Source organism: Aricia agestis, chromosome 12 (genome assembly GCF_905147365.1).
Source record: "Aricia agestis chromosome 12, ilAriAges1.1, whole genome shotgun sequence".
NCBI classification, from domain to species: Eukaryota; Metazoa; Arthropoda; class Insecta; order Lepidoptera; family Lycaenidae; genus Aricia; species Aricia agestis.
In genome coordinates, this window is record NC_056417.1 from 4070881 (window position 1) to 4097110 (window position 26230).

Genomic DNA, 26230 nt, shown 5'->3' on the forward strand with positions numbered 1-26230 from the left:
ACCATTAGAATTAAAAATATTACATTTATTAATTTATAATACAAATTATATTGACTTAATCCTCTCCGTAATAAAAAAGATAGGCGTAATAAATTAACAACGATTTCATACGTAGATAACGTAAAGTAGTAGTACCCATCTTTAATCCATATATTTTTACCAGTTAGCACTACGATAACTAATAAAAACAAAACTGAAGATGAGCTTCCAATGCTTTTAACAAAAACTTTGTTGTATTGTATTTTCTAATTTCATTTCTAATATCAAAGTAGTGCTATAGTGTATGGTATTAATGGTAAACATTATTTATTGAATAACATATCGTTTAAGAACAAAAAATAATGTCGCTATACGGTACATGAATATTATGATAATATCGATATGAATTTTGACATCCCTTAGAAATGTCATTGATAATGAGAATTTTGGAAATGAGTTCGCAGTAGGTACGTTTACCGCGGCGCTTCAAATCGGCACAAAAAATAGCTGTAGCACGTCCCAGAGCTGAGCCTGTCACTTGTCAGTGTCAAATAAACCAAAACACGGGCACGTGCGAGCACAGAGTACTTTATTATATACTGGAACGTGCGAGGTGCAAGTGAACGAGTTTCAATTTGGGATCAAAAGCTTTATATAATCAGAAAAATAACATCATTACGAACAAAAATGCAGTTCTAAATATTGTGAAACATTATTATCATATCCTGTAAGTAAGGTTCCAAAATGAAAAGCAAACCTGTAAAACATAAAACAACCAACACATTCAGAGTAAGTAAATAATATTCTTTTCGTGCGGCTCAAACAAAATATATAAGTTCATATTAAATTTTAAATTATTTTTGATAACCTGTACCTTGTGTGTTTTCCGTTTTAGTTCATTCCGTTCGCGGAGAGAATCAATTCTATTGATATTCGCCATGCCGCACTGTATCACATAGAACACGCTTACACGACCCACCCAGGGGAAAACGAAACGCACTTCCACTTGGCGGTACAAAAATGGCACGCTCTAAATTTAACCGAGAATTTCAAGAAGTTTAAAAAGGAAGTTTTCGGTGTGGTCACAGTAGCGCAGTTGATACATAAAAAAGATGAAGTTTTAGAAATATTAGAGAAGTATTTGAATTTGGAGGACCAGTTGTGTCTACAGCCCTTGTTAGAGTAAGTCTCGAGAGTTTTTAGTAGTGTATAATTTGTTATTTTAATTTTTAAGTAATAATTAACTTAAAGTCTTAACCATGTTATTAATATTTGCAATCAAATGAAGATAAATGTGTTAGATCACATAACTCATTAAAATCTATATCTTATATTTTTGGATTTGTCTCATCTACTTATTTAATTTATACAAATATTACTTATATACAGAAAAAATTTAATAATTGTACCATCAAGGAAGTTGATTCCTATGCTATTGACAGACCAATGTTATTTGGTCAAATTTGTCAATTCATCATAATGCTTAGTTTAGTACTTAGGTCCCCGATTTGCATAGGAATCAACTTCTCTGATAGTACATATATGCCATGTGGACCTACAAATCAAAGTATTAAGTCAAAGTTATTACACAATTTTCTATTTTGTTTCAGAATATTAGTATCATTGGCAAAAGATTTAAGAAGTGACTTTTACCCGCATTTTCCTAAGTTTCTTGACATTCTTTTGAGACTTTTAAATACAAAAGATGCAGAAAGATTGGAATGGGCACTCATTTGTTTGGCCTTTTTGTTCAAAACACTTAAACCATACCTGAAGAAGGACATAGGAGTGGTTTTGACAAGGATCATACCACTTTTGAGTGAGAGCCAGCCACAGTACATAAATAATTTTGCAGCAGAAAGTTTTGCATTTGTTGCTAGAGATATAAGGGATAAAAAGAAGTTTATAGAGTTGATGCTTGTTTATTTAAAGAAAAACGATAGTGTGAGTATGTTTAAACAAATTTATAAACACTGCTTGGAGTAAATCATTATACTAAATAAAAAAGTATGTAAAACTTGAATAGAAAGTTGCAATTTTAGAGGCTTTTATTATTTTTAGTGCAATAATAATTTTTACAAATACTTATAATTTATTTTTTCAGGCTATAACTGGTTGTGGTCATCTTATATTTGAAATATTAAAAGGAGTATCAAACAAGTTTCACAGCTGTATAGAAAACTTTTTTCCAATATTATTTGAGCACTTAAAAGAGAAAAAGGAAGATCAAGAAACACTATTTAAAGTAATGACACAGACAGTAGAAGATTGCTTACAGGGCATATCACATAAAGAGTTTCATATATTCTGGACTAATCTACAAAAGTTTGTGGAACACTGTTTAGCTGATGAGGAGGAAAATCCAGGTCTAGAATACATCATGAGGCTAGCAGGTCAAGTGATTGAACACCAGAATGGTAAATTCCTGACAAATCCACCCCAGTTTGCCTTACTTCTTATAAAAGTTATATGCTCACAATCTGCAGAAAGTATATTGGAAGTTTGCGCTCAAATAGGATCCTTACTGCTCTTGTCGTCGAATATAACATTGTCTCAGGAGCATGCAGGCATTATTGTTAAAGTCCTACTGCCGTTGCCTTTCCCGAAAATTCTGATGAACTTCGTCAAAAATGTTATGGATTACTCCCAATTTGATATGCACATTTTGCCACCATTTGTAAAGTTTGTACTGCAATCGGATTTTGATGATGAAGCTGTATCAACTCTAGCCCAAGTTTGCCTCAATAAATCTCCGTTGTCCAAAAATGGTCTAAAACTCTTTGAATGGGTGAAATACCCTCTGGATTTTGGCAAAGGACTACCATCACTTATGAATTATGTGAAGAAGGTTTTAAGCCAAAATGAAGAAACCACTATTGAAAATCCTTTAAAATTATTAAATGTACTTTTCATATTGCCACATGTCGCAAAAGTTAATGTAGAATTATGTGTCACGGAACTGAGCGCACTTATTTCAAAACTTTTGAAGTTGCTGCTTATTTATAACATTGAGCAGACAGTGGAATGCAATAAATTTCATCATGAAGATACAGGATTAATGAAGCAAGCTCGCAAAGCTATGTTTGTGCTGGCCAATGCAATAGAATGCGCCATTCATATATCCAGTTGCAAAAATATTGGCAAAATATGTGATAAAGATGACTTGCTGCCTGTGCTCTTACCATGCGCGGCTAACCCTAGTTTTGTTGTGTCCTTACACACATTAGATCTATATTTGACGGCATATGAACAAGAAAACGGTCTGAATTACCCTATGCTATCATTAATAGATTCATTTTTAAGATGTAATGTGTCATCTCCTTTCCACATGGTGAGTACTTTACTAATTATTTGATCTTATCTATTAAAATCTTCAAACAGTGATTTTAAATAAAATATTCATGTATTTATTTAAATTTTCTTTTCAGATTCGTTTGTTGACTACCCACATTTATAAACTATTCGAAAATATAGAGGAGCTCAACAAAACTGTGGAAGTAGGAGGGGAAATGGAAAGATTTGAAATATTCACTAGATGCTTTAGTGTGGAATCGATAACTCCTTCTATCCAAGAGTATAGAGTGCAAATAAATACACTACAGAAAATGACATTTAATACAACCCAATATGAGTTGGCCAAGGAAACAGATTTTCACTTTTATGCCTTAAATTATATGCATGGTGTTCTGTTTTTCAACTTTAAATTGCTCTGGGAGCCTGTTGTGGAATTCATAGCGTCATACGGCAATGCTCTACCGATTGAAGAATTTTGGCCGACCTTTCACAAATCCCTAGAATTTGCTTTTAATAACGCCAAGAAGAATTTCAAGTCATTCCAATTCGATTGCGATATAGAGATCGACAACGAATATGTCACTAGACTGTATGCTGAATGTAATAATTTAAAAGAAAGACCTGATCTGTATAATTACAGGACTTTACTCTTAAAAGTTATGGGGAACTGCATTCAAGTGTGTGAAGCTAAGAATAGGGATGTTGTTATACTGTTTCTAAAGTTTATAGATGAAGAATATAGACGAAACGACAAAACGAATGCTCTCAAAGTAGATATGGAAGCACATAATAAGAATGAAATGGAAGTAGACGATATTCATGATGATGATATAGATATAGAGAAAACAATTGAAAAAGAAAATAGCTATCTTGACTCTGCTACTGGCAAGATAATATTTAAAACACTCATAAATATTATGCAAGTCCTAGCACAATTCAAAAATCCAAGGGCACTTTATAAGGAACCAATATTCTGGGATCTGTACATGGAATTTCTGAAGCACAAAAATCCTGGATTGCAGAAATATGCATTAGATTGTGTGTTGAATTACAAGAACAAAAGTGTTGTAGCTTACAAGAGCCAATTGTATAATTTGGTAGATGAAAATAAGTTTAAAGACGCAATGACTCAATTTAAAATAACAGAAGATTCACAAGCCATACAGCTTGAAGATAGGGAACATGTTGTGCCGATAATTTTGAGGATATTGTACGGTAAAATGACGTCGAAACTTGGTGCCGATAAAAAAGGCGGAGGCCAAACTCGAAGATCTCTCGTCATGAGGTATTTGAGTGGTTGTAATGAGAGTGAACTACGAATGTTCATTGAAATGGCGTTCGAAAATCTCAAAGAAAACATGAGTTTACAACCTAAAGAAATTTACGAGAATATTGTCAAGAGTATTGATTTGAAATCTGTTACTAGTCCAGGAAAGTTACATAGCGTATTAAATCTCTTTGATGTAGTCAGAGAATATTTTGGTGGATATATGAAAGATCAACTGCTGTCGGATCTATTTAAAATATATTATGCGGTTTGCTCCAATTTGGGGGCAGTTTTAACCCAAACTGATAAAGTTCATACTGGTTATGTAAAAACTATTAAACATTTGCGAACCATCGCACTTGGCATATTAGGGAAATTGTTTGACCAGTTTGAAAGATACTGTTGGACCCCAGATGAGTTGTTTGTAATATACAAAACTTTGATATGGCCGATACTGCCAAAGCTGCATATAGAAGGAATACATAGTCCAACTGCTCTCCTAAAACTTATTAACACGTGGTGCCAAAATCCAAAATACTATGTTTTACTTGTTACGTGTCCAGCAAATGATGTATCTAATAATGCAGTTTCAGCTATATTCAAACTGCTCTTAGCTCCTAAAACTGTTCCTGGAGTAGTGAATATGATTTTGGATATGGTCGAAAAACTTTTAACACTAACAACAGACGAGGACGACAAAGAAGTAGTTGAAATAAAGTCATTTAACACACTGGAAATCAGTAGCGACAGAAGTGACATAAACTATGGAAGTAAAATATTGATTCCACATCTACCAAATATTTTAGAAGTAATGAAACGGCGTATCGCAAATACAGCTAAATCTAATACTGTTAATAAAAGGGATTTGTTGATTCTGTCACGCGTTACAGAAATGGTGACTACTCCTGAAATGTGTGATGAATTGCTCAGTCTACTTTTGCCAATATTAGTAAAAAAAGTTTGTATGAACATGGCAGAAGAGAATATGGAACATGCCATTACAACTATTATTAATTTACTAGGCCACAGTACGAACCCACAGGTGTACATCAAAAATATTGCAGTACTATTCAACAAAGTTAGTCTAGTTGAAGTCAGAAAACTTCTAATAAAACTATTAACATCTATGGCTGAAAATGCTAAGAGTGACAAGGAGGCTTTAACAAAAATAGCCGATGTAATAACCGAAATGAATGCTTTTAATAAAAGGTGGATTGAGCAACCAGATTTTGACAGAAGACTGGATGCATACAAGGAAATATATAGAATGGTTGATAACAATGAAATTGGAGTTGATCTAGCAATACTCATCGTAAACAATTGTTTCTTCTTTATTCGAACTGAAAAGGATATCGGTTTACGAGACAGTGCTGGTCTATGCTTGAAAAAGATCTTGCCTAAACTACTAATGAAATATCGATCTAGTCCGAACGGCCAGTTTTTAGTAAGAGATACAGTACTATCTCTTATATCTACTGGTATAAGAGATACAAAAAACGAAGTGCTACATAATGAGAGTATACAATTATTGGGTGAGTTAGCACGAGAATGTCCTGACGCGGATGTTGTCTTATCAGATTTAGCACATTTCACTAACAAGCAAGATCTAGAAGTAGATTTCTTCGAGAATTCATGCCATTTACAACTACATAGAAGAGTAAGAGCGTTGCTAAAATTTTCGAAAGTGGCTAGAAAAATGAATAAATGTCCTACTCCTAGAACTTTGACTAATTTCATTTTGCCGTTAGCAACTATGTATATCTGTGATGACAAATATTCAGATAAGAATTCTCTAATAGACGCATGCATTGAAACAATAGCTACATGCTGTAGGCTTCTACCGTGGTATCACTATGAGGTTATACTGAAATTGTATTTAAACAAAATGCGCCATTCTACGGAACATCAGAAACAGTTGACTCGAATACTCGTGGCTATTCTTGATGTATTCCATTACGACTTCTCTAAAGTGAAAAATATTGAGATCCCTAGAGCACTGACGACAAACATAAGGTCATTTAAGGGCAATAAATCAGATAAACTAGCAAAGGATAATGAGAAGATTGTTGATGATAACATGAAATCAGAAAAAGATAACTCTGAAAAAGAATCGAAAGTAGGCGATAGTGAAAGTAAAGAAAATAAAGAAGATAACGAAAATGATGATTCAGATTCTGAAAGTGATGCAAATGAAGATTTAGAAGCGATGGAAACTGATTTACTTACTGTTGATGATAAGGTAGACGAAGAACAAGGCAATAACGAAGCAGCAACTATACCGGCATTTGAGAGAGTGACTATTGTTTCTCCGTCTGTAGGAAATAGGATCATCAAATCTTTGACTACTGGGTTGCTGCCACAACTAAATCGGTAAGTAAAAATCTAACAAATTTGAAAGTAGCCATAGTATAAAGCTTGAAATAATGCAAGAGGTTTATAATAAATAATTATTATTCTATAAAAGACTTTTTACATCCAAGTACATAAGTACATAAAGTAAATGACATGTTACATTAACGTAACATGCCATGTTCTAAAGCTTAGTAAATAATAAACTTAAACAAACTAATGAAATGTAATAAATAACAAGAGGAGTAATGGTCCTGTATAAAGTACGGGGGAACAAGAAAAAAAAAACGCCATGTTATTAACGTAACATCAACAACAACAGAAAGATGTAAAAGTATGTCTCTGCCTGTCTGATACCTTTTCACGCCTAAACTGTTGAATTAATTTAGATAAAATTTTGTATGGAGGTGTTTTAAAGCACAAGAAAAGACATCGGATACTTTATTTTCCGCTGCCAAATGTACGGTTTCCGCGTGATGAATGAATTTCTTCTTTATTAGATAAAATACTTAGTAGCTAGTATACAATTAACTTATTTTGCTATTTACAGAGCTATCGGAAAACTGACTGAACACGAAGAGTCCCACAAGGTGAATCGTCGCAAAACGGGATTTATTCGTCAGGAGGAAGACATGTTGCGTGTACCGATAGCGTTGGCGCTTGTCAAGCTACTACAGAGACTGCCTGGAGAGATATTGAAGCATCAATTGCCTGGGTAAGTTCTTTGATAATGACGTCATCATTGTGTATATTTGTTAAACGACACTTTTTAGGGTTCTGTAATCTGTACCCAAAGGGTAAATGAAACCCTACTTCTACTCGCGCTTGGACGATTTTTTATTTTAGTGTGAAGTAAGTTGCAAAATATATTATGTTAACCGGATTTTTATTATTCGTAGCCGGATATTAACTAAATAGCATTACATATTTTTGTAGAAATTAGTTCTATAAAAAATATTTTTTAGAAGTTTTGCTTATTCGTAAGGCGTTTGCCGAGCTATCATTTCAATGAAAATAAACTTCAACAATTAAATTAAATTCTTTATCATTACCATTTTAATTATTTTCAGAATAATCATCAAACTCTGTTCATTTTTGAAGTCACCGTTAAAGCAAGTTAGAATAACCGCCAGGGATATAGTGAAGAAAATTATGTTAACAGTTGGCACATCTTATCTAGGTATACTTTTGGAGCACCTAACTCTGCTGCTGACTAGAGGTTTCCAAGTTCATGTGTTAGTAGCTACCATACATACAGTGTTAGAAGCACTGAAATCTGACTTCAAACCTGGGGATATAAACGACAATATAAACTATATCCTAGATGTATGCACTAACGACCTATTTGGAGCTCTATCAGAGGAAAAAGAGGTTGAAAAGCTACATTATAAAACGCCAGAAGCAAAACCAAGTAAAAAGAGTTATGTGACTTTGATGATAGCTGCCCAAAATATCACAGAACAGTGTTTAATCAATCTACTTTTACCATTCAAAGAGGTATTACAGAAACATCATTCAAAGAAGGTTGTAGTAAAAGTCCAAGAAGCGTTAATGCATATAACTACTGGATTAGTTACAAATAAATATATTGACTTGGAGTCTTTATTCGTTTTCCTACATGGTGTCGCATCGGAGAGTATACCAGAGTTTGTTTTGAGTGCCCCAAAGAGAGAGTTAACTGAGGCACAGAGGGAGAAAATGTTACGAGCGAAGCCGGACTGTTTTCTTATACCGGAAACTCCTAAACGAAATAAGGAGTCTCAAGCTAGACATGTACGCACATCTTCTAAAACCAACGCTCATGTTTTGGTCGAATTCAGTTTGAATATTCTGTATGTTATACTCAAAAGAGAGAAGGTACCTAGGATGGATTGTAAGGCCTTCGTCGATCCTTTGATACCTATACTAGTGGACGCTTTAAACAGTGATCATGTTAAAGTTACTACTGTTGCACTAAAATGTATAACTACGCTATGGACAATACGCGTAACTACGCCTACTCTGGAGGAAATGACCAAAGATATCGTCAAAACTACCTTCACGATATTACATAAGTATGCCACGTTTGAGATTAGCAAGCAAAATGATAATTATCATCTAGTTAGAAATGCTTTTAAGGTAAGGCATATTTTATATTTTAATCTATTTATATATCTTTAATTATTTAGGGGGGGTTGCACCAACTTACTTTAGCATTAACTGTAACTTTAAGTACAATGTAAAATCTTTGGTTAAAGTAAAAAATGGAGGCCATATTTAACCATAACCTTGTACTCGACAAGGCTTTGAATGAACGTGGCGAGAAAAGGAACGCTTTCATCATACAAAAATGCAATTTTTGACAGTTCTCCTTCACCAGCAGCGCCCCCGCCCACGTTCATTTCAAGCCTTGTCGGACCAACTGTCATCTGTCAAATTCTGTGGTCAAAGTTAAGGTTAAACTTAAAGTTAGCCTTAACTATAACCATCACCAATTTAACCACGCCTCTGGTGCAACCCACCCTTAATAAGCTTAAATACAAATCTATAACGAGATTGAAAAATATCTTTTATGTCTGATTTTTTTTCTGTATTTTAAAACTTAAGCAAAACATACAGGGTGCAATTAAACCTTCCTGCCAAATTTTGATGTGTTGATCCTTGTTAAAAATAAAAATACTCATATTTTTTCTTTTATAATTACTCAGTACTAAAATGTTGAGAAATAGCTTCCGAAAGTTATCCTAAAAAACTATAATTAATGGACACGACCATTAATTATGCCGACCCCCGCGCGCGCGCCTCCCCCCGCGTAACCCCCGCTCATTCCCCCCGCGCCGCGAGTGACCGTTCTGCAACGATTTTAAATGGCATAAAATATGTCATTGAAACTAATTGTAATCGAAATACAACAAGATTGTCTTTTTACAGGCAGTAACAGTACTGATTCGCAACGTAAGATACTACACTCTAGAAGCAGATCAGTTGAAGACTCTACTTCTATATGCCGAAGAGGATTGTCAAAATGATGAGAGACAGGCTAACTCCTTCTCTCTGCTGAAGGCTATATTAGAGGCTAGGCTAGTTTCCGATGAGCTACATGAAGTAATGGCTAAGGTGTCCAAAGTGTGTATACTTAGCGAGTCGGCGAGGTCTAGGTAAGCATTTTTTGACACGTCTAGACACACTAGGCCGAATATACGCGTACGAAGTTTTGCATGATCACGCCAGCAATACAATGTAACGCGACGTAATTTCGGCATGGTGTGTCATCAGGAATTAAAAATAATTGCAGGCGTAGTCATTCCGAACTTCGGCCGCGTTTTTTCGGCCTAGTGTGTTAAGACACTAATTCATGGGCCTATTGTGTAAAAAAATATTCATAAAACATAGGTAGACCATGTTTGTGTATGAATAATTTTATTTGTTACATTATAAATTAGAATAAGAAAATGCAGAAATGCTAAGTATTAAAAAAAACTATACAGTGCTACCATACGGACTTTCGTTTCACCAAAGCAGTTACACCAGTGGACGTGGTACTCCTTTTTTTCACACGGGACACAAACACCTTTATGTTTTGGTGTATGTCGCGACCGCAACCAAAATTTTTTATGGTTAAAATATGACTGCCCCGTGTATTATTTTTCTCTATGAAAATGACGTTCTTCAAAATGAGCGGTGGTTTCCATATGGTTTTTTAACCGACTTCCAAAAAGGAGGAGGTTATATTTTCGGCTGTGGAAATATTTTTTTTTAATTTTTATTACGACTTTCACTTTGACTTTGAACTATTTTGCCGGTGGGCGTGACTTTCGTTGAACTTTACGCGGGCTACTGATAAAGTCCCGGCGGGCCGCGGGTTTAGGATAGCTGTATTACACTCTTTGGGTTTGGATTTTATCCATATAACAGATGCGATGTATTTGACGACAAATTTTGTAAGTCATCGTTATATTTATGTCTGTTTTTTTTCAGGGAAGAAGCCCGTGCCATCTTTATAACCTACCTAACTCACTATTCCCCGGGCAAAAGACTGGAGAAACATCTGGAATTCTTCGTGGCCCAACTGAACTATGAGCTGCAACACGGCAGAGAATCTGCATTGCAGTTCCTGGATATGATCATTAAGAAACTCCATGTGGTAGGTAAACTTTGTTTTAATAATAATTAATACAATACATACTGATAAAAATATTTCATCCCTAATACCAAAAAAATAACACCGTGTGTCAATCTAGCAGGTCAAATAAAATTTGTATGTATTATTGTTCTTTAAGGTTATTCTGATTTGCGATATGCTTATTCTTAATAATTAAATTCTCATTCGACTCGGATTCTTTTGGCGCGTTTAGTTGTCAGTGATAGGCGCACCTCATGTTTATTGTCTTATGAATGTGTTATGTGTTTAATCTTAGTCGAGTAACACATCGGGAATCAGGGATTAATAATATTAAGGGCCCGTTTCACCACTTTCTGATAAAATACGCTAGTCACAACTTTTTTGACAGATTCTCCATACTTGATCTGTCAAGTTAATTGGCGGATAGCCCATTCGTCACTTATCAGGAAGTGCTGAAACAGGCCCTAAATAATGTAATTTCAGGCCCAGCTAGCAAACCACAGCGAGTTTCTGTTCATATCTCTGGGTGCGAGTATGATGAACGACGCGGCGCCGGCGTGCCGAGCGAGCGCCGCTGCTTGCATTGAAGCATTACTACAGAAGTTACCAGCGACAGACAGAAACAAACTGTTCGCTCTGGCTGTGCAGTTCTTTAGCGATACTAAGGTGAGTATATTATCAGTTATGTAATAATATATGTATATAATAATTAATAGATCCTCATGGGTCGCAGTGACGTCAGGGCTACAGCGACCTGCCTTCTAAAAAAAAATATCAGCTGTGTGAGGTTTAGAGCTGAGACTAGGCTCAATCAGCTGTGATAGATTTATGACAGATTTAAGGCTGTTTCTTTAACGCTGCGTCGAAGCGTTTCAACAGAAACTGCTGGCAATATACAAACTATTTAGCCTCACCATGTAGTTTTTTCTTTATAAATACATAAGCTACGAATAATAAAAAACGAAGGAAGAGTAACTGTGTCAAAAAATATGTTCCGATTCTACAAAATGTGACCCGAATACATGCATACTTTATGCAAAAAGAGAGCCGAATACATGCATACTTTATGCAAAAAGAGACTCGACGAGAATTATAGTCAACGGCTTTAATTTGTCAATTTGAATGTAGTGTTTCGTTGCTATTGCCATATTTTAGTGTGCGAAAAGGAACCAAATTCAAAACTATTGAAGTATGGGAGTTACGTTCCCTTAGTTTTTATTATTCGTAGTACATAAGTAAATAATAATTTGTCTAAAGAATTGTAACCATACAGATTTCTAATGCTTGTCCAGTGCAAGCATTAGAAATCTCTGAATGCTTGCACAGTGCACTGGACTAACATAAACATTGAACATGTTTGTATGGTTACAATTTTTTAGACAAATATCTTGAATTGTGACCCACCCGCTACTGAATCAATGTGAATCCTTGTCACTGACACGCAATAAAAGCAATTTTGTAATAATTCTTATATTCCCTTTTTCAGCCCGTCCACTTTGAATTTGCTGCGCAACTCTGCATACGCTTCGTCAACATCGAAGAATCCAACTTCCAATCCAGACTTCCAGATCTACTCCCGATGCTAAGCGCGAAGACTCATCAACTAAGCACCAACACAAGCATCGGTAGATTTGTCAAAATTAACCTCGACAGCAAACAAACTGACGAAGAGACGCAAAAGGAAAAAGACCACAGTCTAATACAGATCTTAAACTTAATAGATAGGATAACTACTAACTGTCCTACAAGTTTGAAGAACAAGAAGTATATATCTGACTTCGATGAGATTGGGCAGCAGTGTCAAGTTTTCTTAGCCTACCCCCATTCGTGGGTTAGACTAAAGGCAGCTAAAATACTCGGTCAGATGATCCTAGCTATAGATTTGGAGGAATTTAATCAAATTGTGTCTGGCAAGTTGGAAAGTGATAGAGGTTTTATATACAATGATACGGAACAAGCGTTGAGGAGTTTGATATTAGATTTGTGCGCTCAATATGTGCCGAATGTTGAAAAGGATATGGCCGAACAGGTAAGGATTTAAACACTACATATTTGGTATACAAACAAAAACTAGTCAAAACTCAAATGCCCAGTTTCTGAGGGTTTTTGACAAAAGTTTATGTTTTCATTAGCGATGTTGATTGGGAATTTTTAGGTTAGCCAGTCAAAAGCTATAGTGAATTTAGCCAATTAAAATATCTCAGTAACTAGGCATTAGATAGTACGGCAAGAATTAAACATTGTAGGCTTTGTGTAGTTGGTCGATCAGACGGGGGCATGCTATTAATTGCTTACTAATTATTGGTAGATATCTCAAATTGCAAGTTTGCTTTTTCTTTTTTCGTTCTTTTTATCTGCGCAGCCTATTACATAATTATTAGCAACAAGCTCTTTATATTTAAACACTGTATTTGTCTAGGTTCTGTTAAATATTCGATTATGTTTTTTTTAATACTTGATCTTTCAGGTGACGGAAGTGATGTTCGCCATACTCAAGCTAGTCCACTGTCTGCCCTACTTCACGTCATCGAACAGAGAGACAGACGAACAGATAGAGGAGTCGTCTAAAGTGAACGTGCGGTGGATATTATACAAGCTGCGGAAAGCTGTGAACGCTGAGGTCGCTAAAGCGCCAATGTGTATGAATATTGTGAGTATTTTGTTTTTACTAGCAGAATTTGTTAATAATTATTAACATTTACAATTATTGTTGATATATCTACAATAATTGTAAATGTTAATAATTATTAACAAATTCTGCTAGTAATGACATATATGTCGCAGTCATCTGGTTGAATTTGCTATTTAATTGAATGACTAGCGAATTTCTTGTTGAATGACTAGCCAACTTGTGAAGTCGATGACTGTAACGTTTAAAGTCTAAACTAAAGGCCAACTCGTCAAGTCTTTAACTGTCAATTAAATGGTTTCATTTGATGAATACGCTGGTCATTCAATCAAGTAGCAGATTCAACCAGATGACGGCGACAGATACGCAAGTAGTGTTGGCAAAAATAGCATTAGCAATAATAATTTATTGTTTAATGCCCATTAGCAATAATTAAATTAATAGTACTTGCTAAAAAATACGATTGCTAATATTATCGTGCACACCAACACTTCTCCGGTCATGATAAAATATTCACGTCAGCGCTGTTACGCACCGCTGCGCTAACTGTTAATGAATTGCTATTTTTCACTGGATGCTAAATTATACTCGACACAAGCGATTTCGATGCGAACCGATAATTCACAATACCGCGTTTTTAGCAAATAGCAAAACAATAACACTTATCATTCTGTGACATCAAAATTAGCATGTAAATGAAATTAATAGAAAATTACATTAATTCCCATTACTATAAGCGAGTGGTATATCTAAGTTGCTATTTCAAGCCTCGATTGTGTTCGTTGAAACTTAACTCTAGCGATGTATCAAGTTTTTTATGTGCTAAGTTATTACTCAGTTTAGCTTACTCTCAAGAGAGAAGAAATTTAGGTTCCTAACTATAATTTACAGGGAATAAAAACAAACAACTGTGCAAGTGACAAAATGGTTTGCTGAAATAATGATGCATGCTTTGTATTAATCAGTATTTAAGTAAACAATTTTGTAATTTGCACAGTAAACATATTATTATAACATACATATTATTGCAAAACTAACTAGGTGGGTGAATTATTCACTTTTATACTTTTGCAGCTACTTTAAACATCATATTTTATCCTAGTCTGTTCCTTTACATTATAACATGTTTTCACTTGTGAATAAACAGGGAAATTCTTAAGTGATGATAATGATGGTGAATGATGATCGGCGCATGGTAAAACTTGTATAAGCTTATATTGCGCCGTATAACATTTACTTTGTAACTATTTATTGGTTAATAAAGGATTAAAAAATGGTGTTACTTTCCAGCGAACAGCGATATTCACGATGTGGCAGCACGTGATCAGCTCGTTCGAGACGGCGGACATACAGCGGGTTGTCGACGTGATACTGCCGCCGATCGTTAGAGAACTCTCCACGGGTAAGCAAGCTATTTACTGGATAACGCCAGCAACTCCGTTGCGCCAAAATTCGCATATCGCGCGGAAACTCAACAATTTTCCACAAAAAAAAAGTATCCTCTCCATATCAAATTTTAGATAATCGGTTCAGCGGTTTGAGCGTGAGGAGGTAACAAAAAGACAAACAGACTAACACTTGCGGATTTATAATAATAATAAATGTACCATCGAGGAAGTTGATTCCTATGCAATTGACAGACTAACGTTATTTGGTCGAATATGTCAATTCAATGTTAGTTGTGATCTGTCAGCTGGGTTTGACGTAACGTGACCAAACTACTTACAGAGTAGACAGAATTAAAGAGTATGCCGACTTAGAACTGAGGTTGAAATTTTTAAATTTGACGTATTATGACGAAAATCGTCGCTAGGTTTGTTAAATTGTTACCTAAGAATTTAAAACTATGACATATTCGCTGGACGTGTTCCTCTTTGGTCGTATTGTTGTTTGTGTTTTGGCACCGCACATGTGATTAAAATTGACAGAATCCAATTTTGAAATCTTTATTTTAAATATTTAAAAATAAATTATATCAGCCAGCGCGAGGCACATTCCGTTGATTATTGAAACCCGACGAAATTGACAGCTATATTGAAACCTGTCCGTTTCTTTGCAGTCGGACTACTGGTAGTTATGTCTATTGTGCTACTTAGGTCCCCGATTTGCATAGGAATCAACTTCTCTGAATTGATAGTACATCGTTCTATATTTAAATCTTAATTCGAAAAAATGAGGACATTCAACATTATCATCATGTTTTGTTTTATGCTATAGGCGAAGGCGCAGCGTCCCCGGCTAAGCAGCTCGCGGGGCGGCTGGGCAAGAAGCTGCGGAGGAAGCTGGGTGATATCGAGTTCAGCAAGATGGCCGCCGACGTGCAGACCAAACTGAACATCAGACGGGCTGAGAGGAAGAAGGTATGTTTGTAGTATAAATGTTAATTCAGACGGTACCGCGATGCGCAGATGCATTTTTAAATTGGTATGGATTTGACAGATTTCAAAACCGCCATTTAGAAATGCATCTGCGCGTTGCGTAAACATAATATTGTAGTGTGGCGTTACATCAGGCGCGGTCCGAAGGGGGAGGGGGGACATTAAAATCTTGCCAAATAATAAAAGGTAATTTCTAGCTATCCCCTAACCACCACTGCGTCCGATCTTCAGTCCGAAAATTCAGGCTGTGACATCGCCTGCGTTAAGTCTCACAATCCTGCATCGCGCTATCGAAGTTTCCGAGATATATACAACATTTGAAATTACGTGTGTGGGCTTCGGCTGGCTGACCGAGCATGCTATCTCGCTCGGTCGGAAGATCTTCCTTTTCGGTCGCCACTCACTGTAAAGTAAAATATACAATAAGTTAATCACTCATATTTTGTGGATGTAATATCACTGCTTGCAAATATTCAGCAGCGGAAAAACCAAACATCGACGACGGATTCGACTAAAGTTTAGTTTTTGAGTATTCTCGACGCTAGTTTATCTCTTCAATAGCTTTGTTGATTGGTTAATTACCTCATTAGGTTAGTGGCTAACCCCAAATACCCGACAGTCTCGACTTAGGTTTGCGACTAGTTAACAATTCCTCCACTGACAACTGAATTCACGGAAATTTTTCGGTTAACAGTGATCGCACATTTATCAGCGAGCACGCGCTGTACGCACCGCATCTTAGAATTCGTTTACGCGCCGCATTTCGGGTATTATGCGGTGCGTTCGACGCGTACGGTGCGGAGTGCTGACAAATGTGCGATCAGCTAATAGCATGATATAAAACGTATGAGGTTGAAAGTAGCATTCTATGACATAAAATAATAGTATAGTTCGACAAGGCTTCATATGAACGTGGCGAGAAAAGGAACTAAACGCTTCTATCATACATAAACGTCATTTTTTACATGTGTTTGACAGTTCTCCTTTAACAGCAGCGCTCCCGTCAATATCACCCACGTTCATTTAAAGCCTTGTCGAGCTGTAACATGTGAATATTTCTAATATTTCAATTGTTTTTAAAGGTATTGTTACAAGAGAAGGTGAATAATCCAGAAAAAGCGGCAAAGAGGAAATTACAATTGAAGGAAAAGAAGAAAGTGGCGAAGAAAATCAAGTTAGAAATGATGCACGGCAAACGACCGAGGCCCAAGAAGAGAAAAGCAGAAGATATTGATCTAGAAGATGATTTATTAAAAGATGATTAAATTATTTAAATTGAATCGAGAAGTTAGAAATTCACGCAAGATATTCCGAGTGAGTTACTTTGAGTTTGTTATGAATGGTGCTTCAAATTTAATTCTGTTACGACCAATGTTACAAAAAGTGGAAAGATATGCAAATAATTTTCACTACGAATTTGATAACTTATTTTAATACAGTAGAACTCCAATTATCCGAACTCCGACTATCCGGATCGCCGATTATCCGAATCACGCGTCAGCCCGAGTGTGACCACTTGCAACTGCTCACCGTCAAGCGAATGCGTGACCTGGCTGCCCGAAAACGGTTGAAGACCGCAAAACAGCTTACATTAACGGAGATGTTTAAAAAACAATGATTTTTATTTCTAAACTTGTACATAAGTACATTTTATTTATATTTAAAACATGTGAAAATTTCATGTTTCTTTCATTTAATTCAATAAAAAAATAGTGCAATATCAAAACGTAGCTTTTATTCTCTCCAATGGCAATTTTTTTTTAAAAATCCGATTATCCGAATATTTGATTATCCGAATGAGCCCCGGTCCCCATTAATTCGGATAATTGGATTTCTACTGTAATGATGTTTTAGGTAGAATTAATAATAATTACAACCGCCTATTATTCTATTAGAATTCAAGGAGGTATCTTCAAAATCGACGTTTTCAATAACCTATTTATTAGAATCGTATGACTGTGACGGTCTATAGACCACAAAGTTATGAATACAATATTGTATTCAATATTTTGTATATTGTTACGAATAAATTATATAATTGAATAACTTTTTGTTTCAATATAAAATTAAAGACAAGTTTATTGAAAATAATAATTTAATTCCATAAAAAACAATTTACAAACATCAGCGTAAAATTAATATCACAACAAAAAGTATATCCATTATCCATGCATATATTTCCCTTATATCATTTCACGTTCGCTGTTTTTGTTGATTTATACACGTCTATACTTGCCTAAAACTACAGCCAAATATAAAGATACTTAATATTTTTGTATATAATATGGATCATGGACCTTTGAAATGAATCTTTGCCCTTAGGCGATTGAATTTTGAATTCTATGTTTGCCTGTTTCCAAAGGTGAAAAAAGGGAAAGTTTTCACAAGGGTAACATGTCCATTATTGTTTATTGAAGAAACTGAAATATATTTTAAAGTTTCATATCAATAAAGTTTCTCAGTGGTAATATTTTTTAAATTATTTTATTTGGCTGCACTATAGGTTGCTTACATACAGATGGTGCAAACCGCGAAAATGTGAAAGAGCGAGACGCAAACATGTAGGTAACGTAATATGAGACAGAAGATCTATCAGTAATTTTTCACGGTTTCCAGCTTTAGTGTATCTTGGTTCAGTTCCAATACCAGAATTTGACTAGATTTTTTCTTACAACAACCTTACAAATAATAAACTTTACAAATTCAACCTTATTTAAATACTTATTATTCTTTGTGTATAATATGTTTTGCTAAAGATCTCTTTTAAACAGCATACTACATCTACACAAGTTTTAGAGGGATCTATATTTTGAAAATACAAGCAGAGTAGGTTATGGATTAACTTTCTTAAGCCACTACACGAAAACATTAAAAAAACAGAACATACAACCATTAAAGTTATTAATTTAAAACTATTATTAGACATAGAATTATTACAAATTAAGTATATCTTAAGATAGGTATACAATAGGTAAACAGCTTGTAAACAGCATCAAATATAAAGCGAAGTGCTAATTAAAAAGGTACAAAATGTAGTAAGCTCAAGGTAAACATGTTAAAAGCGTTAGTGCACTTCAGTCCTAAGGGGCTACATACACCAACTTGACACCAACCGAGTAGAGTGGCGAGACAGTAGCCAATGAAATTGATCATCGTGTGATCAGGCCCTAAGCTGCATTTCCTTTGCATCGGTATCATAAAGTTAATATAACTAGCGGAATAGAGCAACAATCTCGAGCTGTCAAACGAAACCGAAATTGGTTTCATCTGTGTGTAAAAATATGTGTACGTACACATTTACACAAGCATTTGAACATGATTTCTATGAGATTAAATTGTCAACGTGCGGCACGTGCCGACTGGACGTCAAAAAAGGGTGCTGCTGTCATGTATCACACGTCTCTTTTTACCACGCAGTGTTACTGATAGTGACATCTCTCTTGCTCAGGCCTTTGTTTCTCTATTCCGTTAGGTATATTAACTTTATGATCGGTATCGTGCTGTACGAAATGCCAGTATTTCTTTGTATAGTGCAAGCATTGCATCGTCAATAAATCCGTCAACATTTCGTAAATATTATTGAAAGTGCGGTCCAATTTCGATGCAACATGCAACAGACGTGCAGCGTTGAAGATGAGGACACACTTTGAAAAATTCCCACACACACAAAATTCGTCTAAGCAATTTCTCACTGATTTTACCATTTTCGAAAGCTACCGCGTTATCACAACTTGCATGTATACAGTGTGTAACAAAAATAAGTGATAATACTTTAGGGTGTGTACGTGTTCCTTGTAGAGAGTACACTGTGAAAGTAGCAGCGCTGAAAGACCAAAAATTTTTTTCACTTTTGTATGGGCAAGGGCCCGAGCGTCAAGTGTTTCCCCATACAAAAGTGAAAAAAAATTTTGGTCTTTCAGCGCTGCTACTTTCACAGTGCACTCTCTACAAGGAACACGTACACACCCTAAAGTATTATCACTTATTTTTGTTACACCCTGTATAACTCCTTAAAAATTTCAAATTCTGATTAAAAACTCGATCGCTGTCTGTCACTCAGGGGCGTAGCTACCGTATCAACTAAACGGGCACCCAATGTGCGTAAGTTATCCTTCCTAGAGGGCCTCGAACATTTTTTATACGAGCCCCACCAAGGCACGCTTCTGCTCTCACTCTTTCCAGTCAGCCATTTTTCGCCCACGGCATAACTTTTTCAGTTTTTTGTCATCAATAGGTTTGGTTTTAAGGTATGCGAGAAAAGCTAAATGCAGCATACTCTTATTTAGAGCTAGAAAACTTGGCATGAAATATGTTGCTGACAAAAATTTAGGCAAGAAATGAAATGTTTGTTATTGGAAATGGACGGCAACAAACAGGCGCAGGCCAAACTATTTGAAGCGAGAATGTATAAAATACTTAACAGTTGTTTATGTTATCGGCTCCTGAAAGTTCACTATAGCTGGGGCACAGAACAAGTAGATTTTTGGCTATCGACCTACCGTTAGTACCTAGTCTTCTTTCACTCGTGTACAAATTACTAATTACAATATTACGTCTTACTTATAGTTATAATATTTATTGTACTTAACTTAGGTAAGTATTATTTTTGCGCATGCTTGCTTTTAATTCTTTCACGTTAGGATGTCTTAGGTTTTTCTTATTTCGTATTTTGACTTTCAGAAACCGATATTGAAAGTAATGTTATAATTTATGAATAGGTAGAAGCAAGATGTATTTTACTACCTAAACTTTAACTAACTAATTTTCTTAACAGTATATAAACTTTATTTATCACATAATTGACATCTACTTAACATTAACCTTGAAGAGAGGCTGGAAAAAGTAAGACTGCAAAGTTAGGAATATCCTAAAAACGGCAACAACATAAAAATATTACAATTTACAGGTAATGACATCTAGTAATATTGTAGTGTTAATATTATAATGTAGATTGTTAGTATAATATCGACAGAATAATGGCGCTTAATTAGCATATCTTCAGCTTATGCTGGTCAAGCGTTTCAATCTTCGCATTTCGCCCCCATGCGCGTTATGCAAGTTCTTTTAAACATGTCTGTAATCGTTGCAATCGCTTTCACAAAATTATTTTTTAAAGCGTTCAAATGCAGACGCAAAATAGTGGGTTTTATCGAATTCCAATTTTGTCGACATTACCTACATCTGAAAGGAGTAGAGTAAAAAGTCTCAAACCAACCAAAATCGCATTGGATCTCATATCCAAAAAAAGGAGCTGACCAGGGCCCGATCTAGCTATTTAATCTCTCTGGGCATAGAAATTGTTTGCCGCCCTTTACATACATAATTAATAAGCTAGTTATGTTGGAAATGGGGGCAAATTTTGGTTAAATATTTAAATATTTCCACTATCCAACCTGAAGTTGGTTGTAAGTTAAAATTCTCAAACGTGGGCAGCTTTATAGCTAGGAAAATATAAATTAGTCAATTTTGCCGCCCCTAATTTTTTGCCGCTCTGGGCAAATGGCCAGCTCATCCCTTAGATCGGGCCCTGGAGCTTACAGCAGCATCGACGACAGCGGGTTATATCTCATTATCTTGGACAACAGTATCCATAGTATCGATGTGATGGTAGCCAGGGCGACTCCGCCCCAGCCCAGCTCGAGCGACCAGGCGGTGGTGAACTCCCTCGCTGATAGTAGCGTGAGGGCGGGGCCGCGGGGGCCGAGCACCCCATCGTCGGTGTCGTCAGAGGAGCCCCGGGTGGAGACTCGCTGGACACGCTTCACGTGGATGATCATTAGGGTGAACATCGCGAAGAGGCCTGGAGGGAAAAATGAGTTGGTTAAAAACCCTTGATTCTGTTATTCATGTACTATTACTAAAGAAATGATGACTTAATTTATCATTAATAGATAAGAGTTCGATCCAGTTAAGATCCTGTCAAACTTAATGATCAAACAACAATGTCAATGAACAAATCTCAAAAAACAATATTATGTCGAAGCTAATCAACGTAAGACTCAAATAGACAAATTGGAGTCACCAAATATGTACAAATTCACATATTGCCCCTAGTCCCTACCCTGCCCTATGCTGCTCTGCTCTGCGCTACCCTGACATACCCTGACCCTAGGCTATGCTACGCTACCTGCCCCTGCCCTTCCCTACATTTCCCGAGGACTTAACAACAATATTTTACTGTGCCAACTTACCGGCCAGTAAATACATAACGCCAGTAACAAGTACTGCACTGATCTGATGCTTGCAGACGCCGAATGCTCCCACTAGGGCCGCGCTGCCCAGCACTATGAGGCAGACCAGCGCACACGATATCGATAGATTCTGCATACCTGGAAATAAGAAAAAGCAACCTTAACAAAAATACAGACCCTTCCTTCTTCAAGTCGCATTTGGGTAAAAGCTGTAAGCCGTTAAACCATAAAACGTTATACAGTAATCGTTCTTCCAATCGCAATTGGGTCAAAAATAGGCCTAATAGTTAACCAAACTACTGTTAGGAATCTATTGATAGCTCATTCGTTAAAAAAGGATCAGAATCAGTAGAAAGTTCAAAAGGTTTCATACGTGGGAGAGCCATGCTTCGGCATGAATGGGCCGGCTCGACCGGATAAATACCACGTTCTCACAGAAAACCGGCGTGAAACAGCGCTTGCGCTGTGTTTCGCCGAGTGAGTGAGTTTACCGGAGGCCCAATCCCCTACCCTATTCCCTTTCTACCCTCCCCTATTCCCTTCCCTTCCCTACCCTCCCCTATTACCCTATTCCCTCTTAAAAGGCTGGCAACGCACATGCAGCTCTTCTGATGCTGCGAGTGTTCATGGGCGACGGAAGTTGCTTTCCATCAGGTGACCCGTTTGCTCGTTTGCCCCCTTATTTCATAAAAAAAAAGGTGCTACAGTAGAACAAACATAGATCAGTCTATAGCCAAAGTTACCTATTACCTTTTGCTGAAATCGGGTAAAATTATATCTACTAACAACTACTTATATTATGCTGAGTGTTATGAAGATAAATTGTAAAATGTAGACTGAAGTTAAATTTCCGTTTATGCACACGTGAACCTCAAAGTTAAACTGCGAAAACTTTCAGATTAACTATAAGTTATCTAAGTTGAACGTCAGGTAAGTAAGTTATAGTTTGTAGTTAACCAAAATTGTTCGGGTGAGGTTAATTTGGTACTGGAAACTTGTAAAGATTAACGGCCGTTCCCAATATTTTATCTATCTCTGGTTTTGCCCTACTAGAGATAGGAATAGCTCACATTAGACATTAGAGACATATATTTTATGTCAATTGTGAGCTATTCCTATCTCTAGTAGGGCAAAACCAGAGATAGATCAAATATTAGGAACAGCCGTAAATCTATCACAAATATTTTTTGAACGGGAGCCGAACCTTAAGATTGAACGCTCAATAATTGAGACATAGTCTGAAAACAAACTATTTACAATTTCGTTCGAAAAAAATCGAGTATAGTGGTGAGATAGTGCCCTCGACCAGGCTCATCCATCGGGGTATTTTTAACCCCCACACTGGTTTCGGTGACGGTGGCCGGTTTCACTGAAACTAGGGCAATAGGGATGATGACAAGGTCAAAGATTAGCGAATTTTATTAATAAAATAAAGAAATCACGGTAAAAAATAAGTTTTCCCAAAATTTCAGCTTGAGCAGCATTTGTATTTTTTTTGTTATGCGCCTTCAAAGTTGGATATTCAAGTCGAATTTTTTTTCAATTTAATTTCTTAATATGTGTATACAATGCGATAACTTATGCAATTAAAAGCAACTTTTGTTATGAAACCACTTTCATAAACGCAATATTTAATATATCTGTCGAACAAAGTTGTCTCCCGATGCGTACAAACTACGAAAGACTGACGTCATACTTTCGTAGCACTTTGTATGGAGCGTTTCGGGCAGGTCTTTTTATGAGATATTTGAATTGTCATATCTTGGTGAATTTTTAAGCTATCAGAGTCATTCTTTCAACGATGTTTCTATTTTTTAAGTGTCTTTCAATTACCGATAAGAAAAAAAAAATAGTCATCATGCCTATTGCGCAGGAGTAATTTTATAGTGCCCAAGTGTGTGCGCAGTACACAAGAGCACTCTCAATTCTTTTACTCTCATAACCAAGTGGGACGGAAGACCGACACGACTGGCGAGAGATCAGGCGCAGGACCTCCTTTTTACATGCCCATCCGACGCATGGATCATCTTACTTGTCAGACAATCAGGTGATCAACCTGCATTCATATAATACTCCCCACACCGGTTTCGGTGACGGTGGCCGGTTTCATTGAAACCAGACCAGGTACGCAGGAGTAATTTTATAGTGCCCAAGTGTGTGCGCAGTACACAAGAGCACTCTCTATTCCTTTCCACCCACCGGCGAAAAAGTGCAATAAAATGGTTAAGTACCACTGGTCTAGAGGTTTTTTTTTTTTTATAAAATTAAGGAGGCAAACGAGCAAACGGGTCACCTGATGGAAAGCAACTTCCGTCGCCTATGGACACTCGCAGCACCAAGAGCTGCAGGTGCGTTGCCGGCCTTTTAAGAGGGAATAGGGTAATAGGGGTGGGTAGGGATGGGAAGGGAAGGGAAGGGAATAGGGGAGGGTAGGGAAGGGAAAAGGGTAGGGGATTGGGCCTCCGGCCTCCGGAGAACGTGGTATATCTCCGGTCGAGCCGGCCCATTTCGTGCCGAAGCATGGCTCTCCCACGTATAAACGTTATGTTAACTATCTACTATATATGATCCAGGACATCCTTATTTTAAATACGGCTGATGTCAAATCGCAGGTGGTTTTAGTGGGCAGGCTCGGCGCTTCTCGTCGGCCGACGGCGAGTCCGGAGTCCCACTGCCCACATACACCCGGGGTGCTTCAGCTTAACTGAGGCATATCCCCAACCCGGGGCACCCATAAAGGGTTTCCCTTGCGCATAAATAAATAAAAACTAGTCCTTATCTAAGTCAACTTACGGTGTTGCCAGTCGGATCTAGGCTCCTCGCTGTCGTTGTCTGCGAGATAGTTTGTGCACAGCGGCTGTTTGGGGAAACCCACCCTGGATAGTATTGAGACTTCTTCATCTGAAAAAAAAGTAAGATTACGGAAACACAGAATTTCATACTTTGGCTCATCGCTACTCGGCTCTTTTACTCTATTTCTACATGATCTGTCATCGATATTTGGATACTTACTTAATCATCATTTTATTTTCATCATCATCATCAGGTTTGCTAAATACAGTTTCTCATAATATTAAGTCTTTTATAGGTCTTGTCGTGTGGTCATGACCTATCTTGTTTTTTTGTGTAGATATACTTACAGTTGTATTTTTATCGCAAGTCGGGTACCCAAGCTTATCAAATAAAAAGAAGGCAGCATAATTCTTCACAGATTTATTACCAGATTTTTGGTAATAAAAACAATTAAATCTTAGCTAACCAACATGAATTCGAAAGCGTTCAACCAATGCTTCATAAACCCAACTCCAACAAAAACCAAATCACATCTAATTTAAGAGTGAGTCATATAATCAATACCTTCTAGGGACACGCACATCGTCCAAATACCCCCGTTCATTGGCACCAAAAACGTGCCGCCGCCTTTTCGGTTTCCGTCTTCGACCTGCAAAATAATGTCAATAAATGTTTCTGGAAAGTTGCCAGCTTGTTATGAAATAGGAATGAAAACAATAAGGTCTGGTTGCAGTGTTTTTAAATCTTGAAGAAATTTTAAATCTTGTGAATTTAATGTCCCCGTGCAAGTTTCTTACGCCGGTTCTTCTCGCCGGGGTAGTTCTCGAACCGGTGGTAGGCATCAGGTAGACATTCTGAAAAAATTTGATTCTTTACTCAGAAATAAAACATTTCTTATTTTTTATTATTAATTATAATGATGCCCGCAACTCCGTTGCGCCAAAATTCGTTTATCGCGGGGGGAACCGTACATTTTTCCGGGATGAAAGGTATCCTATCCTTTCCCGGGACTCAAAATATCTCCATTATCCATACCAAACTGCAAAATCGATTCAGCGTTTTGGGCGTGTAGTGGTAACAGACAGACAGACAGACAAACAGACAGACAGACAGACAGATAGACAGACAGATAGACAGACAGACGGACTGACTGAAAGACACTTTCGCATATTTAATATCAGTTTAAATGATTCTTACGAGTATAGAAAAAAAAATTCCTAAAATTTGTTGGATGCTAACCAATATTTT

The 26230-nt window shown here is 36.6% G+C and overlaps 2 protein-coding genes across 3 annotated transcripts in view; one reads left to right on the forward strand and one right to left on the reverse strand.

The window, feature by feature from the left end:
- The first annotated feature begins 514 nt into the window (after positions 1 to 514).
- Positions 515 to 17428, forward strand: LOC121732766 (small subunit processome component 20 homolog). Its single transcript, XM_042122731.1, has 15 exons — positions 515 to 768; positions 875 to 1161; positions 1590 to 1923; positions 2084 to 3310; positions 3408 to 6910; positions 7440 to 7604; positions 7960 to 9007; positions 9800 to 10026; positions 10847 to 11012; positions 11475 to 11657; positions 12478 to 13020; positions 13459 to 13641; positions 14911 to 15022; positions 15838 to 15980; positions 17081 to 17428. Exons 1-15 carry the CDS (start codon positions 724 to 726, stop codon positions 17261 to 17263), a joined length of 8349 nt encoding a protein of 2782 aa, XP_041978665.1. The 5' UTR covers positions 515 to 723; the 3' UTR covers positions 17264 to 17428.
- Positions 17429 to 20912: 3484 nt separating this feature from the next.
- The window catches only part of LOC121732770, a 29485-nt gene continuing 24167 nt past the window's right edge, over positions 20913 to 26230 (reverse strand). For both annotated transcript variants that reach the window (XM_042122739.1, XM_042122738.1), the window contains 4 exons: positions 25547 to 25631; positions 24983 to 25090; positions 22190 to 22327; positions 20913 to 21798 (listed from right to left, as the gene is read on the reverse strand). In XM_042122739.1, the coding sequence (XP_041978673.1) occupies positions 21533 to 21798; positions 22190 to 22327; positions 24983 to 25090; positions 25547 to 25631 (597 nt within the window). In that variant the 3' untranslated portion in view covers positions 20913 to 21532. The remainder of the gene's footprint in view (positions 21799 to 22189; positions 22328 to 24982; positions 25091 to 25546; positions 25632 to 26230) is intronic.

Coding starts and splice junctions, on each gene's coding strand:
- LOC121732766 (XM_042122731.1), top strand. CDS start 724: ATGAAAAGCAAACCTGTAAAACATAAAACAACCAACACATTCAGA. Junction 1,162..1,589: donor TGTCTACAGCCCTTGTTAGA/GTAAGTCTCGAG, acceptor ATTTTGTTTCAG/AATATTAGTATCATTGGCAA. Junction 11,013..11,474: donor TCATTAAGAAACTCCATGTG/GTAGGTAAACTT, acceptor ATGTAATTTCAG/GCCCAGCTAGCAAACCACAG.